Source organism: Scyliorhinus torazame, chromosome 6, assembly GCF_047496885.1.
Source record: "Scyliorhinus torazame isolate Kashiwa2021f chromosome 6, sScyTor2.1, whole genome shotgun sequence".
In the NCBI taxonomy this organism is placed as follows: domain Eukaryota; kingdom Metazoa; phylum Chordata; class Chondrichthyes; order Carcharhiniformes; family Scyliorhinidae; genus Scyliorhinus; species Scyliorhinus torazame.
Genome location: NC_092712.1, coordinates 83,452,970 through 83,471,372, shown reverse-complemented (window position 1 = coordinate 83,471,372; position 18,403 = coordinate 83,452,970). Strand labels below are relative to the sequence as shown.

Genomic DNA, 18,403 nt, shown 5'->3' with positions numbered 1-18,403 from the left:
AGATTGAGAACAGCGCTTCCGTGATGAACGGTGTAACAGTTGTACATCCACAGCCCGTGGGCCCGAGGACTCCCCCTCTGAGGCATCCTGTGTGTCCATCTCGGAGTCCGCTGCCTCCGTCATCTCGGCGTCTCTATCTCCATGCGGTTCTGCAACGATCTGCGCAGGCTTTGAGTGCGGCACCAGAGGAGGATTGTGAGGAATACTCTCACTGTGTCTGATCTCATGGCTGTAGAAATGAGCTCCAGCGGCAGGGAATCTTTGGACGAAATGGTCTTCTGGACCGAACATGGTCTACATGCTTGCGCTGGAGTCAACCCTGAGCTTGCACCTCGTAAGAGATCGGGCCCGTTCGGCGAAAGATAACGCCAGGGACTCACTGGGCACCACCAGAAAAATTTTGAACGAACACTGGGTCACCGGGCGGAAACTGCCGAATTGGCCGATGCCGAGAAAAACCATGTCCCTGCCGTTCTTGAGTGCGAGGCACTTTTGCGCCAATATCCGGGAAAACCATGCCAAGGCGGGTGCGAAGTCTCCGTCACATTAAGGGTTCCGCGGGAGCTATCCCAGTCACTGCATGTGGAGTGGTCCTATTTGAAAACAAAAAACAAGCCAGTCTCATGTCCATACACCCAGACGACTGCTTCTTTAGGCCCCGTTTGAATGTCTGCACTGCACGCTCCGCCAACCCATTGGAAGCTGGGTGGTATGGAGCGGTGCGGATATGGCGTATGCCGTTCATCTTCATGAACCTCGCGAACTCCTCACTTATGAACTGAGTGCTGCTGTCCGTGACCAGCAACTCGGGTAGGCCATGTGTACCTTAAGACAAACGCATCTTCTCGACTGTTGCGCAGGACATTGTGGCTACCATCTTATGCATCTCTAAGCATTTAGGCTGGGCATCAATTAATAGAAGGAACATGGATCCTTGAAAAGGGCCGGTGAAATCCACATGCAAGCGCGCCCAAGGCCGCCCTTGTGTAGGGGCGCGGCTGGCGGGAGCTTCTGATGCTCCTGGCAAATGGAGCAGTTTTGGGCCACATTCTCAATGTCGGTGTCGAGGCCTGGCCACCAGACAACTCCGGGCCAACATTTCCGTTTTGGTCACACCTCCGGGCCAACATTTTCATTTTGGTCACATCCGGATGCCCATTGTGCAAGTCCCTTCGTATCAGCTCCTGTCCTTTTTCCGGGACAATCACACGTGTCCCCCACAAGAGGATACCGTCTTCCACGCAAAATTCTGACAACTTGGAGGAAAATTCCCGCAATTCTCCTGGGAGCTGGCTATGCTGCCCACCATGCAGGACTATGTGCCAAACCTTTGACAGGACTTGCTCCGTCTGGGTCCACTCACAGATCTGTTATGCTGTGACAGGCAAGGAGTCCATAAAATTTAGGGTTGCAACCACCTCACCGGTCGTGGGGGTCGTCATGGGGCCGGTCGATAAAGGCAATTGGATCAGTGCGTCGGGATTCGCTATCTGGGTTCCTGGTTTGTGCTCCAGAGAATACTCGTAGGCAGCGAGCAACAAAGCCCAGCGTTGGATCTGTGCGGAAGCAATAGGCCGTATTGGCCTATCCTCTCGGAAAAGTCCCAGCACAGGCTTATGAACAGTCACGATAGTGAAGTGGCGGCCATACGTGGAAGTGTTTCACCGCAAAGACCACCGCCAGGCCCTCCTTCTCGATCTGCGCGTACTTCTTTTCCGCTGCAGTCAATGTGGGGAGGCGAAAGCTTATCGGCCGCTCAGCCCCGTTCTCCATCTTGTGGGACAGGACGGCCCCAACACCATATGGGGATGCATCCAACGTGATGAGCAAAGGCTTTCCAGGATCATAGTGGGTTAGTAACCCAGACGACGATAATTGTTGTTTTACCCGCCGGAAAGCGGTTTCTTGCAGCTGACACAAAACCCAGGTGTGATTCTTCTTCAGCAGAAGGTGCAACGGGGCCAGCGTAGTTGCCAGATTGGGGAGGAACTTCCTTTAATAGTTTACGAGGCCGAGGTAAGAACGAAGTTGCGAAGTGTCAGTCAGGGCGGAGACCTGTTGAATTGCGCGCACCTTCTCTGCGACGGGGACCAAACCTTTGCGGTCCACCCAATAACCCAGGTGGACTACTTCCTTCGCCTGAAAGGCGCACTTTGTACAACGTAAACGGACTCCGGCCTCTGAAAAGCGTCTAAGGACAGCCTCCAAATTTGCCTGCTCCGACGTCTTTGTAATTAAGACGTCGTCTAAGTAGACAGCGACACGAGGTAAACCTCTCAAGATGCCCTCCATGACGCGTTGAAAAAGAGCGCAGGCAGGGGATACCCCAAAGGCCAGCAGTGTATATTCATACAGGCCCCGGTGCGTAATAATAGTTACATATGGCCGGGAGGCAGGGTCCAGCTCCAACCGTAGGTAGGCTCATATCTAATTTCATGAATGAGAGTCCGCCTGCAAGCTTCGCGTAGAGATCCTCTATGCGAGGCATTGGATATCGGTCGAGCCGGGAAGCCATATTCACTAAGATTATAGTCGCCGCACAAGCGAACTGTGGCATCTGGCTTCATTATAGGTACAATTGGTGCTGCCCAGTCTGCGAAACGGACAGGCCTGATAATACCAAAGGACTCCATACGAGTGGGCTCCCCTTCTACCTTCTCGAGCAAGGCGTAAGGCACCGGGCCCGCCCGGAAATAGCGCGGCGTGGCTCCTGGTTCGACTTGCATATGCGCTACGGCCGCTTTTATTTTCCCCAAACCGGGCTGGAATACATCTGGGTACCGTCCTAGTACTTCCGTCAACCCACCAGAACCTGTTTGGAGGACGTGCTGCCACTGCAGCCGTAAATGGCGGAACCAGTCCTGATCCAACAGCCTGGGCCCATGGCCGTGCACCACGATAAGTGGGAAACGCCCCTCCTGGTGTCCATAAACAGGGGTCATCGTAGTTCCTGCAATGTCCAATGGTTCCCCCATGTAGGTGGCCAACCTGGCCTGTGTGTCGGTTAATGTAAGGGTCTGTATACCCTGCTTGATGCAGTCGAATGTCCTCTGGGCGATCACGGAGACCGCTGCGCCAGTGTCCAACTCCATCTCAAGCGGGTGACCATTGACCCATACTGTCACCTTAATGGGGGCCACATGGGAGTTGCAGGCAGTCGTTCTCTGCCTCTACGTCATCGGGAGTAGTCACCGCAGGTTCATCCAAATGAAAGGTACAGCCCCTGGGCTGGCCCCAGTTTCTGTCGGAACGCGCCCCCAGGACCGGCATCCACGACGGGGTCGGCGTCCCCAAGTCCGACATTGACATGGCTCCTCATTCGTTGGTTCTTGAGAAGGCTCACTTCGGGGAGGAACGTTCGGCGGCCACTGGCATTGATCCTGACGCTGCCCCGCCCAAGATACCGCAGGGGCGCGGGGAGACGCTTTTGGACGGAAGGGGTTGCACCCCATGACGTGCACCTCCATTCCCTGTCGCTCCTGCACTCCCCGTTCTGCGCTCTCTTGGGACAATACTATTTGAATGGCCTGTTGAAAAGTCAATGTTGGCTCAGCTAACAACTTTCTCCGGGTGGCCGCATTGTAAATACCGCAAACCAAATGGTCGCGTAACATTTCTGACAAGGTCTCACCATAGTCACAATACTCCATAATCCTGTGTAGCCTAGATAGAAACTCTGCAAGGGATTCTCCTGGGGTCCTCTCAGCGGTATTAAACAGGTAACGCTGGACTATTGTGGACGGGGTTGGGTTAAAATGTTGCCCCACTAAGTTCACAAGTTCATCAAACGCCTTGGTGTCCGGCACAGCTGGGTACGTAAGGTTCCTACACACCTCAAACGTATGCGGGCCGCAGGCAGTGAGCAAAATGACCACCTGCCGCTCGTTTTCATGATGTTGTTTGCCCGGAAATAGTAACGCATCCGTTGTGTGTACTGGTTCCAACTTTCCAGCGCAGCATCAAAAACATCCAAACGGCCATACAGAGGCATGGTGTAACAGAAAAAAAACTTCCAACCTGAACCTGTGGCTTCAGTAGCATAGACAGCTATCCACTTTAACCCTCGTCGCCAGTTTTGTGAGGGGCCATGAAGAATCCAGCACGAGTTGAAGGGTAGAAAGAAATAACATTTATTTACAATAACATCTATATACACAAGAGCAGCAACAGCTCCCTTGCTGCTCACTCCTCTCTAGCTGGTTTCAAACTGGCCAACTCTATTTATGCAGGGAGTATGCTAATGATTTCTCCGCCCCTCGAATTGGGGAAGCTCATACTCCCTAAGGATTGTGGGATTGTGATTAGTCCCCAGCCAGTGGTAAGCAGGCAGGTTATAACACACACCTATCCTTGACCTCAACATCCGTCATGTCCTTCTTATTGGTGAATACTGATACAAAGTACTCATTAAGGATTTCACCCACTTCTTGAGGTTCCACACATAACTTCCCTCCATTGTTCTTAGTGGGCCTACTCTTTTCTCTTGCTCCGCATATATGCATAAAAAACTTTGGGATTCTCCTTGACCATATTTGCTCAAGACATTTCATGGACCCTTTAAGTCCTAACTCCACGTTTAAGTCCCTTCCTACTTTCACTGTACTCCTCAAGGGCTTCATCATTTTTTAGATGCCTCGACCCATCGTGTGCTTCCTTTTTCCTTTTGACTCAGCTTACAATTTCCCTCGTCATCCATGGTTCCCTAATCCTGCCATTTCTTTCCTTCATTTTTGCAGGGACATGCCTGTCCTGCACTTCAATCAACTGGCCTTAAAAAGCCTCCCACATATCAGACGTGGATTTGCCCCCAAATAGCCGCTCCCAATCCACATTCCCAGTACTTGTCTAATTTGGATGTAATTGGCCCTCACCCAATTAAGCACAATTACCCACAGTTATTCATGACTATTTAAAATCTTATGGAATTATGGTCGATAAGCCAAAATGCTCCCCCACTGAAACATCAATCACTGGCCTGGCTCATTCCCCAATACCAAGTGTAGTATGGCCCACTCCTTGGTTAAATTGTCAACATACTGTATCAAAAGGCCCTCCTGGACACAGGATGAGATAGACGTACAGGAAAAAGCAGATCAAGAATAACTTGAGGACTGAATCTCTGAATAATGCTACATGGACAAACCAAGACCCAATTTACTGTGAGAATTTGCTATCGATTGCCAAAGGAAACTACTGAAGTGATGAGCTATTTCACAGGTAAGGAAACCAGTAAAATCAGAATCATAGAATAGTACAGCAAAGGCGGCCCCCATTTGGTTCATCAAGTTTGCACAGTCAAAGATCTTTCCAAGAACCATCCAGTAAGTGCATGCACTTAATTACTCTTTCCCCATAGCCCCACAATTTATTGCAACCAGGTAGCAAATGAAACTTGCAATGTGCTTAGCTAGACACTTCTGAAAGTGGTAAAGGACTGTTTATAAGGCAACATATTACAGAGGGGATTAAGTACTGGATTCTCCGTTTGGGAGACGATGTTCTCCCGCCTGAGGAGAATTGCTTCTGATTTGCGCTTGCGCTAGGAGCGGCGCCCAGAAGCGATTCATTCTCCCCTGCTATGCAAAGTTATGCTTGGCAGGGAGCACAAAGGATTCCATTCCGAATCCCACTGTCGGGCCGCCATTTTGAGCAGGCGGCCTGATAGCGAAGTCCAGCAACTGTCGCCGCTCCCACTCAAGGTAAATCCTGCACTTCCCCACCCCTGCTAATGGTAGGGGCACCCTTCTCCACTCCCCACTCAAACAGCTCATGCATGAGGGTGACCCCCATTCCCCGCATCAGACACCCACATCAGAGAAACCCCCTTTATTAGAGACCCTCCCACCCCATCGGTCATCCCTGAACATTGAAAAAGCATTGCTTTTGCACTCAGCTGTTCCTTACATCTGCTGCCTCAGACCAGAGGTGTAGAATGCAGCAGCTGTGACTTCATAGAGAGCCATAACAGCATCATAGGGCTTTAATCTGAAAGACTTCTGTTCACTTTCTAAGAGAAAAAGCTTTCAGTAGGCTGCAATTGGCAGGGTAATAGCTTCCAGACAGGCAGGCGTCTGGAGTGTTTATTTCCATTTCCCTTCATGCTTGAATGCATCTCAAATACCCTGCTTTGGGCCTAACCTCAATGTTTAGAAACATCTAGCTATGATTGTCAGCTCCTGACCACATCAAAAGCAGTTAAGTGCTTTCTGCTGAGAAAACAAAGTGAAAGCATTGAACTCCTAGATCGCTGATTCAGTTTTTTTGCCCAATCGGTGATTCCTCGCCGCATCGGGAACTCCGCTATCGGCGGCCGAGCATCATTCCCCCCCCCCCCCCCCCCCATGAGAAGTGAGGCTGTACTTAATATAATGCTGGTCAACAATCAGAACATTATGAAGCACTTAAGGGAATAGTGATCACATATGGTTCAAGGAAATGCATTAAACACCAAACTTTGAGAAGGAACAACAAATTGTACTTAATGGCGCCTATATCGAATTATGCACCTGCATCATATTAAAATGATCCAAGTCACTTCACCTCTGCAGCTGAAGGCATGGCTGCTAATGGTGGAGCAATTAAAACTGGGGATGCGCAAGAGAGCAGAATTGTAGGAGTGAAAATATCTACGAGAGTCATCGGGCTAGAGGTTACAGACATAGGGAGAGGCAAGGTCATGGGGAGATTTGAAAACAAAGATGAGAATTTTAAAATCCAGGCTGTGTTTTATTGGAACCAACATGGGTCAGCGAGCACTGATGCCCTCACTTTTACAAAGGTTATGGGGGTTAGAAAATGGAGGGCTGGCCAGGAGTGCCAGGTCTCCAAAGCCATGGTTTAGTTTCAGAAGTCTTATCCAAAGAGTTATATTCGACATGTCAGCTCAGATTCTTTCTTCACTGACACTGCCAGACCTGATGCATTTTTCCAGTACCTTTTTGAATTTCAGGTTTCCAGCAGAGACAGTATTTTGTTTTTAGTTTTAGTGATAGCATGGGTATGAAGGTAGAAATTAGTGAACCATAACTGTTTTGACAGAGTAAATGAAGAAAAACAATTTCAAGTGGCAGTAGAATCCATAACCAGGGCCACAGATTTACGGTAACAATCAGAACAATAGGATGCGAGGAAAACAAATTACAGAGTTGGAATGCACTGCCTGGAAGGAATGTGGGAGTAGATTTAATAAGACTTTCAAAAGGGAAATGGATAAATACTATAGCATAAAAGCAGGGCATTAGGATGGCTCTTTTAAACAGCCAGCACATTTATTATAGGGTGAATAGCCTCCTAATGTGTTGAATCATTCTAGATTTTATGATCTATGGTGGCTGTTCATCGAGGAAATGGGCAAAAAAAAGAGGGGGGGCTTGCAAATGGAATAGGTCTGAACATGCCAGAGATCTATGAGAAGGATGAAGAGCAAACAAAACACAAACAGAACAGGTTGAAATAAGATTGAATTGAAGTATAATGAAAGTAAACCTTGAACGAAAGGAATAGCATCAGAGGATCTGAACAAGGAAGAAAACATCAAAAATCAAAAAGATGGAAGAAAGGAATATCACAGGGCAAACAGCAAGTTATAAATGCTGCAACTTCAGACAAAAATACTGTACAATTAAAAGAAGTGAAATAACTTTTTTTATCATACATTTACACTCACGTGCACATAATATGTACATGCACATAAAGAGCTAAAATTAAATTCAGGAAAACACTGATTTACAGCACAAATAGATCAGCACAATACAAGGTCTGGAGCTGGACAACATTAGGTGAATTAAACTAAACTGTTTACTTTCAAAACTGAATAAAGCTCTGGCTGTTGATTTTTACAATTTCATACAAAATACATCTGTCCCTTTTAATAAGTCGCAACAATATTTTCGTTTGGCACTAGGGTCAACCACATTCTGGTTGACCCTAGTGTGGGTCAACCACATTGATGTGGGTCTGGGGTCACACATAGGCCAGACCAGGTAAGGATGGCAGACTGAGAGGCCGAGAAACACGTGGACAGCAGATTCATAAACGTTGTCACCCCATAGCTTAAGAGTATGCAGGGAGGGAATGAGTGGGTGATTACCAATCAATCAAAAAGGAATACACAGGAATTACACGAGTCCCCTCCAGTGCGCCCCGTTCTTCAAGCAGTATCCACTTTTTAACACTGATGAGAGTAATAGATCATCTGGGGAGTGCAGCCTGAGCCAAGTCCATGGCTCAGCTGCACAGTGGGGTACAAGAAATTCTAGGAGAGTAATAGAGCTATGTGATTTGATAGTTTGTGGAATAGATATGCATTTCAGCTGCTGCAGATGTGAATCCCTGATGACAGTGTCAAGGATGTCACTGAGCGGCTGCAAAGCCCTCTGCGGGGAGAGGGTGAACAGCCAGCAGCCATGGTTCACATTGCTACCAACAACATACATAAAAAGAGGGACATGGTCCTGCCAAATAAATTGGAGCCACAGGTTGGCAGGAAAAAGGATAGTTGAACACTGGTCTACCTTCAAAGAACAGCTGGTTGGGGCACAGTCAAGGTATATTTCCTCAAAAGGGAAAGGCACGACAAGCACACAGAGCTTCTGAATGACTGACGAAGTAGAAATTAAGATAAAGAAGCAAAGGGGTGCTTATGACAGGTCGAAAATACATTTGAGGACCAGCCTGTGTACAGAAGCTTCAGAGGGAGATGAATAGTACGCTCGACTAACTGCTCTCTCAACTGTCCTCCCACCTTATGCCTATGCTTATGACCTATGACTTATGCATATATACACACCCAGATTCCTCGGTTCCTTTAGAGTAGCATATTTTATACTGTCACTCCAAAAAGTACTCACCAAAAATCCAAAGGTAGTCCTTGGAAAGAAATTATTTTGACTTCTGGAACCAATAATCTGTCCCAAACTTAGTAGTTTCCTATGGCATAACAACTTCCATTTTCGGGACTAGTGGGAGGACACCGGAGCACCCGGAGGAAACCCACCCAGAAACGGGAAGAACGTGCAGACTCCGCACAGACCGTGACCCAGCTGGGAATTGAACCTTGGACCCTTGCACTGCGAAGCCACAGTGCTAACCACCGTGCTACCGTGCAAGTGCCCTTCCATCCACTTTTTCTTACGAAGGTTACTTTCCACCTTCCACTGGACCAAGTAGAAATTGGTCCCATTCCCAGACCTCTGCCAATTCTACTTGCTAACACTTCGCATGGATGTAGACCAAAGTAATAATAGTTCTATTTTTCTGCCTGGCAAGAAACCTCACCACCCACAGATAGTTAGGCAAGATCTCCAGCTCAGTATATGGTACGCAAACCTCCCATTTTTGAAGTTGCATCAATACACCAAGATGCACCAGCACAGATTATTTGTGAAGTTATATAAACTAGATGAATGAAATGAAATGAAAATGAAATGAAATGAAAATCGCTTATTGTCACAAGTAGACTTCAAATGAAGTTACTGTGAAAAGCCCCGAGTCACCACATTCCGGCGCCTGTTCAGGGAGGCTGGTACAGGAATCGAACCGTGCTGCTGGCCTGCCTTGGTCTGCTTTAAAAGCCAGCGATTTAGCCCAGTGTGCGAAACCAACTCTCCACATAAGCAGGTTTAGGGTTGCAACCTACTGTTTGGGGTTGGTCTTGTATAAAGGAGGAGATCTTGGAAGTTGGGAACTAAAAAAAAGTTGCCAACTCAGTGACATAAAGCCTTTTTCAGACGGTGTGTGACAACTCATACAAGTCAGGCCTGCACTGTCCTACATTTTCATTGGCCAAGAGTTAAAACTGAAAATGTAATAATGGAAAATTGAATTGCGATAGATATGACCGTTCGCCTCTGGGTCTGGGTTCAAATCCAGCCTAGACTTATCATATGCTTTGTCTTTGTTGTTCAAAACTTCTCTCCTTCCCAAATGAAAGCATGGAAAATGACAAACAATTTGCCCTTTTTAAAAAAATAGAACGCAACTGGAATGAAACTTCAATATTTAGACTAAATCAACATTTGTGATGTGTAACAAAGGATATATAGAACGGAATTTAACGGAAAAAAATCCAAGTTCATTTGTGGCGGGTTTTGTTGGGAGTTTCCTGCCGGCCGTGCCGGTGAGTTCCCCACCGCTATCAAACGACACTTAGCCACTTTTTTGGGTCCAGGGCGGTCCACCCCGCCCTCCCACACCCCCCCCTCCCACCCCCCCCCCCTCCCACGCACACACTCCCCCATGCCCCCCTCCCTCGCGCGCCCCCTCCCTCCCCTGCCCCCCCCTCCTCCCGCCAAACTGCCTGGTCCATATTTGTGTGGACCAGTATTGAACAGTGCCAGGCTGCGGCCTCACTGGGAAGGCCGGTAGATCCTGCGTAAGCTCACCCAAGGAGGTTTAAAATGTACTTTAGTGCGCACCGTTTGATCACTCCCGCTTTGGGCGGGAATCTGATTTTGACGACTCCCGGGACTTGGGTAGATCCCGTGAGGCGCAAAGGCTGCCGGGAAGGCTGCGGGAGGCCTTCCCGGGAACTAACGCCCGTGCTTCGCTCTCGCTTTAGCGCAATGTGACTGGTAGATCATCCCCATAGTTGCTAATTCAAAGAAATGGGGCAGTTTATCCTTACAATACAATTTCCTTTGAAAAAGCCCCATAATAAATCATATTCAAAAATTCTGGTAGGAGTGAGACACAAGTTTTACTGTAGTTATTTAACGTCTAACTTATTTCACCATGTCTGTCATTTCACGCATGCTGCCGCTTCCTTTATTATGATAGATCTATACTTTTGTATATTTTTCTTCTGCTGCCTCAAACATCATGTTCATTGACAGCTCTCCTTTGTAGAATTTACATATGCCATTCATATTAAACAATATTTGTGTTAAACAAGAGAAAAGCCTGATATGTTTCCTGCCCTCAACAAGATAGCAAAAGCTAAGAAAATCCATTATAGAGCTCTCTTGGAAAAGTAATGTGAGTGATCTGACTTCACCCCACATAAACTATTAATTCTAAACAGACACTTTGAATGCATTCAGACCAAATGATCTCATCACAAAGATGAAGGACACTTACATCGTCTGCCAAAGTGGCTGCATTATGAAGAATGGGTGTCGGACTCTGTCTCTCATACTGCTGAAGCTTTTCATGGATCTGGAAAGCAATCATAGAATGTTTAATATAATTTATCCAATAAAGAGGAAATAAGGCAATATAATCTTGCTAAACAAAAACAGGTTTCTGTAACAAAAAGAAAATCATGAAAACCTAAAGAAGTCAGACACATCATGGCAATTCATCATAAATTTCACCAGTGGAAATAAAAGTACAGCATACAAATACAAATCACCTGGAGAAAATGTTGAGAATGCAGTGTAATCACAAATGAATTTTACAAGTTACAAAATATTGAAAAGCACTTCCATCCAAATTTACTTTGGGGCTATTTGAAATCGCATCAAATACTGACTACAGACTTTATCCCATAAAATAATTGGAAATTCCCAGCTTGTATTTTTCATGAAATAAGAACTCCAAAAAAGCTGGAAATACTCAGCAGGTCAAGCAGCATCTGTGGCGAGAAACAGAGTTAACATTGCAAGTTGATGACCTTCCATCAGAACCTATTTTACATTTCCTATACTCATTTATAAGTCATCAACGCAACCTGTTATTTCTTTGTGCTATACATGACCGCAGAAAAGAAAGTTTGAAAGTCCACCAACTGCATGCATCTGAGTCACAACGAAAATCCATGAAATTAGAAATACAAGTTTGAATTCTGGTAACGTTTTTGGCAACATACTTGAAACTCCAATACAGTGGATGACATCTGTAGTAATATTTTGAATACATCTGGTTCAGAACTTTGGAATTTATTGCCTAATGGGAGCCCAAGAATTTTTGTCTTTGCTACTGCTGACTAAAAAAAGGGCAGTCTACCGCCAATACAGTAAATAATGGTCATACAAGCAAAACCACACTTTGCACATTTCGATAGATGATAATGCCTAACAAAAATGTCCCCGTAGACACATTAGGCTCATACAATATATTTTGAATTCAATTTATATTGTGTGCGTTTTACTTTGTGCAAGTTAATGCATGTCTGGCAATTCATTAAGAACAGCTGATCCTAAGCTATACCAGATCTCATGTATCTCTACCACGTCCCCTATACCATTATTGAACATTGGCTCTGGTTTCATCCCAAGCTGCGTACCATCTGGAGTTCAATTTCTCCTCTGGCCTGTCTCTTCTTTTCGGTGGCTGAGTTGTACTACTCCTTACTGCTGCTGATCTAAATCAAAAATAAATCAGGCACTCCCGACAGAACATCTGGGATTTTGACACACATCGATGATATCACTAACATGGTTAGCTCTGCAAATTTCAGTTATATTTTGGGTTATTATTCAGAAAAAAAACCTTTTTGAGTTGACACTGAAATGGTGAACACAATTAAGGGAACTGGCAATCATGGATAATTATTCATTGAGGGCTTCAAAAATTTGGGAACTGGAGTTAGAAATTCAAAAGTTAGAGACATGAGAAGGGAAATGAGGAAGTACTTTTAAGTCAAAAGCTAACAGTCTGCTAGAAAAATCTATCTATTAGCAGGATTGATAGCGTTTGCAGACATTTATCCCGCTGAAGGAAGAGGGCTTTCCTGATACCCGTTCTAAATTTATTGTAATATTTTCAAAGAATTGGTATACAAAAAAAATATAGTCTGCTTTTTATAGCCCTTTGGCTTGGAATTACATACGGCTTTGGAGGAGTAGGCCATTTGGCCCTTCACGCCTGTTCTGCCATTCGATATGATCCTGGCTGATCTGGTTGTGATTTCAACTCCCCTTTCCTGTCTGCTCCCCATAACCCTCAATTCCCTTCTCTATAAAAATCTAGCCAATTCAACCTTCAATAAATTAAATGACCTAGGGGATATTGCTTTCTGGAGAAAAAAGTTCCACACACTTGCAGCCATCAGAGAAAAACAAATACTCCTCACCTTCATCTGAAAAGGGAGACGTATTATTCTTAAACTGCATCCCCTAGTTAAATCTCTCCCACAAGAGGAAGCATCTGAATCCAACCTATCAAGTCCCCTCATGATTTTGTGTTTCAATAAGATCACCTCTCATTCTTCTAAACTCCAATGGGTGGAATGTCAAACCTGCTCAACATTTCTTCACAAGACAAAACCTTCATCCCAGGAATGAGTCAAGTGAACCTTCTCTGAACTGCTTCGAACACAACTGTATCCTTTTTCAAATCAGGAGACCAAAACTGTATACTATGTTCCAGATGTGGTTTACCTCTTGCAGATGCCCCTAAATTGTTTCCTTTGCTGGGAAATAATGCTATTTGGGAGAAAACATGCAAGTGTAAAAGTAATTAATAACATTTAACACCCAAAATCATCAAGCTAACGGAGTTGTAATTCCCGGGACTGTTCATGCAAAGACTGGAATGTCATCAACTATCTGGTGTTTTATCACAAGTGATCAAGCATTGCAAAATGCCTTGCCACCACAGCTGCGGCTTCAAACTCATACTTATTTCATACTCTTGGATAGATTCCATTTCAGTCCAGTGCTTTAGGAATCAAAATTTGAAATTGTGCCCTGTGCACAAAGGTGTGCTACATTTTTTTATATATATCAGGAGAAGCAAGGGTCCCATCACTGACCCCTGGGGGGCACCAATGTAAACCTTCCTCCAGCCCAAAAAGCATCCATTAACTACTTGTTGCTAACTTTTGGTTGGTTCAATTTGCTCTGTTTTATAACCTTTGCTCTCGAGTCGCCAGGTATCTTTATGATACCGCCACGAGGTTCAAGTTCAAGTAATGATCAATAACTCAACACACCAATTAGTAAGATTCAAATCAAAACACATTTATTATACACAGTCAATCGCTACTCATGCATAAATTCTACTTAATAGACTATTCTCTATCACTAACAGGCCTATACTTAGCTTTGGACTGGCCCACCAGGTCAGGGGAACAAATGGCCTTTCGTTCAGGTTCTGAAACTGCAGGATTCAAAAGCTGGTATGGACTGGTAGCTAGGAGCGCCTATCTCGTAGCGTGCGTTGACTGGAGACTTACTTGGTTGGTGCAGCAACTTAGGCAGTTCACTCTCAAGGGTTGATTCGAGTTGCTGAGTGACCCTGCCAAGAAGACCAATTTGAACTTGGGGGCTCTACTTTATAGTCCCCAGGGGCTTCACGCCCTTCGGGGCGGACCCCGTACCTGGTTCCAAGTGATCCTGAAGTGTATCAATTGTGCCTGGGAATCGCTCATTACTATGCAGATGGCTGCTGGTTTCAGTGCTGTCTGGTTTTTTCAAGTTCCAATACACAGGAAATCTGCACTTGCTCGTTTTTGCCTGTGTTGGCAGAATTTCCCTTTAGTCTTTGCGGTTCTCCATTTTAAGTCGGGAAGTGGCCAACCCAGGTGGCTATACACTAGTCTCTATTTCCTGTCGCTTAAACAAGTCTACATCCTTGTTGCTCCTGCCCGTTTATTCCATGAGCTAGAACATAGTTCACACGTCAATTGTGAGACACTCAAGAAAACGCTTTCTGGAATATTCCATGAGCTAGAACATTGTTCACAAGTCAATTGTGTGACACTCAAGAAAACTCTTTCTGGAAGTCCACAACATCAATAGCATTGCCCTCATGAACCCTTTCTGTTACCTCTTCATAAAACACCAGCAAGTTAATTAAATACGATTATCCCTTCAGAAAACTATGCTGGCATCCCTAATTAAACTGCATTTGTCCATGTGACAATTAACTTTGTCCCAACTTATTGTTTCTAGAAGTTTTCCACCAACAAAGTTAAACTGAATGACATGAGTTTATCCTTACACTCTTTTATTGAATAAGAGCGTAACATTTGCAGTTAGGATTTAGAATCCATTACTTGATTTTAAAATTCTCATTATTTTTTCCAAACCTCTCCATGGCTTTGCTCCTCCCAATCTCTTTCAGCCCTACATCACTCCCAGATATCTGCACTCATCTAATTCTGGCCCCTTGAGCATCCATGTTTGTAATTGCTCCACCATAGGTCTTCAGTTACCTTGATCCCAAGCTCTGGGAAACCCTACCTACAATTTTCCACCTTGTTTTTCAACCAAGGTTTTGGTCATCTGGCCTAATATCTCCTTATGTGGCTCAGTGTTGTATTGTTGTTTATAATGCTCTGCGGAGTGCCTTGGGATATAGGCACTACATAAATATAATTTGCTGTTAGTACAGTGATTGAACAGAATCAATATTAACTTTCAAAAGTGAATGGAATTGATAATTGAAGCTAAGAAATTGCAGGGATAAGGGGCATAAGCTACCGAGTGGGATAAACTGAATTTTTCTGAAGAACTGGTGCAAACTCAAAGGGTTGAATGCCCTCCTTCTGTGGTGTACCATTTTATGAGTCTATGATTCACAGCCTATTGGTGGTAAGGGGCAGAAAATAAAACAATTAAGGGAAAAGTATGAAGTAGATCACATTTGACAGAGACTATAGTCTACATTCCAATGAAAAATATGCACAGACAAAGAATGGAAAATGTAATTCTTAACAACTTAAGAAAATTATGTTCAGTAGAGTGCCAGAGAGAGAACTAAACCACGCCAGTGAATAAAATTCAATTTGCAAAGTATTTTGAGACTCAGAGAACTGAGATGGCTGGACTCAAAATAGCACATAATAAAAAATGGCTGCTGGATAAACACATCAACATGCCGGTTCGTTAAAAAAATGACCATGCCAAATAAAAAGAATAGGAAATCTTTTCAATATTTTCAGTGAGAAAGCCAACACATTATCTCAATCTGGAAAACACCTAAGGTTTACAAAAATGTACTCTAAAGTAATAACGTCAGCAATTTTCACTATTTCAACATGTACTTGCCAAAATTTAGAGAGGTTTTGAATTTCATGTATTCTGATTAATGTTCATGGTCATTCTGTGCAGGTGCCACAACTAAGTTCATAAATGTCTGTTTGCTATAAACATCGACAGGATAAAATAAAACAGGATCAAAACTGTACGATGACAATCAGAAAATACAGGAAAGTATTTCTTGAGTAACAGGAATTTTGAAAATCTTCTCGTCTCCATAAATGATGCTTCCACAATCACATCTTTATGTAATACCATCATTTGGAGAAAGAAGAAGATGACATACCATAAAGTCCTCATGTAAAGTCATGGTTGCAGTACTGAAAATAGCAACTTGAAGTGAAAAGATTTAAAGTGAATCATGGGTTGGCATAATAATCAGTCAAAGCCAGAGTTTGGTTCCTTTTGACATTTATTGCCTAGAAAAAGCATTGTATAAATTGAAATATTGCACCATACATGTGCAGCGTTATGCATTCCTAGCTGAAATAACTTGCAAAATAAAATTAATCACGAAAAATAAAATAAAATATAGAAGACAATAAAATTCCTTTTCAAAATAAATTGCAGTACATGCCTCAAGTGTGCAGATTTTAGATTGAACAGGTGCCATCTAGTGGCAGAAGTTGATTGGTGCAGATAGCAGCTGAAGTCCTGACTATTTCCACCTACCAACTTCTGCCTGAACCCAGGACTTTGGTGCAAGTTTAGAATCAAAGCCAGCAGGAGCCAGAAGGTGGGAGCATGGGTAGAAGCGCTGCAGGAAAGGTCATGTGAACAGACAGGCCACAGAAGAGGAAGTCTGTGGCAAATGACTTTCAAGTGAAACTGGCAATGTTACACAGGTATATTGACACTACTTTATTAATTCCGTTGAAGTGAAACAACATTAACCAAATCAGCATTAAGAGGGGACTTACAATAGATTTCAAAATATCTAGAATACTTTAATGACTCAGGAGGAGGCTGACAGTCAACTAACAGAGGATTTAGTCTACATAACGCAGCATTTCACTCCCAGTACAATCCTAGCTGGGAGGACTAAACACACCAGCCCCAAGTGGTTGGCCTCTACCCCCTACCTGGGAAGCTAGTACTCCACGAGTCCACGGAGTGATCAATGACGGCTTCCCATGTGGTCCTCCTGGGAGTTAGAGTTATAAAATCATACAGCACAGAAAAGGCCCTTCGGCCCATCAGGTCTGCGCAGGTCAAAAACATCCACCTAATCCCATTTTCCAGCACTTGGCCCATAGCCTTGTATGCCCTGGGATCGTATGTGTACATCTAAATAAGTTCAGTGAGTTCCAAACTCCTATCGCCCTCTGGATGAAAAGATTTTTCCTCACATCCCCTCATCTTAAATTTATGACCTCTGGTCATTGACCCCTTTCTAGTGCTATCACATCCCTCCTGTGGATTCCAGCAGTGAACGCAATACTCTAGCTGTGACCTAACATTTTATACAGTTCCATCATAACCTCCCTGATCTGAAACTTTATGCTTCGGCTAATGAAGGCAAGTATACCATATGATCCACCTGCTCTTCTACCTTAAGGGATATGCACACCAAGGTCCTGTCGTTTATCATGTTTTCCCTTGCCTTGTTTGTCCTGCCCGAGTGCATCACCTCACACTTTTCCGGATTGAATTCCATTTGCCACTGATCAGCCCATCTGACCAGCCCGCCTCTCTCCTCCTGTAATAGAAGGCTATCTACCACCCCACCTATTTTCGTATCTTCCGCAAACTTACTGATCAACCCTTCAACATTCATTTTTTTTAAAATAAATATTTTTATTCAAGTTTAAATTTCAGTTTACAAACATAAAATATTCAACCATTCACACAGTATACAAAAAATATGCCCCACCGCCCAACCAGTCCCCCAAATTAGAAAAACATTGTTAACAATTTTCCAGAGAAAAAGCAATACAATAATAATAATCTTTATTACTGTCACAAGTAGGCTTACATTAACACTGCAATGAAGTTACTGTGAAAAGCCCCTGGTCGCCACAGTCCAGCGCCTGTTCGGGTACACGGAGGGAGAATTCAGAATGTCCAATTCACCTAATCTAACAGCACGTCTTTCGGGACTTGTGGGAGGAAACCGGAGCACCCGGACGAAACTCACATAGACACAGAGAGAATGTGACCCAAGCCGGGAATTGAACCTGGGACCCTGGCGCTGTGAAGCAATAGTTGGTTTAGCACACTGGGCTAAATCGCTGGCTTTTAAAGCAGATCAAGGCAGGCTCGCAGCACGGTTCGATTCCCGTACCAGCCTCCCCGAACAGGCGCCAGAATGTGGCGACTAGGGGCTTTTCACAGTAACTTCATTTGAAGCCTACTTGTGACAATAAGCGATTTTCATTTTTCATTTCATTTCATTTTTCACAGTGCTAACCACTCTGCTACCATGTATAACAGTTAACAGTATTCCAACCTTTTCATCAACCTCCTACAAACCCAAAAGA

General features: G+C 44.5%; 1 protein-coding gene across 6 annotated transcripts in view; it reads right to left on the bottom strand.

The window, feature by feature from the left end:
* mpp7a (MAGUK p55 scaffold protein 7a) overlaps window positions 1-18,403 on the bottom strand; it is a 758,711-nt gene that overhangs the window by 389,022 nt on the left and 351,286 nt on the right. For all 6 annotated transcript variants that reach the window (XM_072508390.1, XM_072508394.1, XM_072508393.1 and 3 more), the window contains one exon: window positions 11,077-11,154. In XM_072508390.1, coding sequence (XP_072364491.1) covers window positions 11,077-11,154 — 78 coding nt within the window. The remainder of the gene's footprint in view (window positions 1-11,076; window positions 11,155-18,403) is intronic.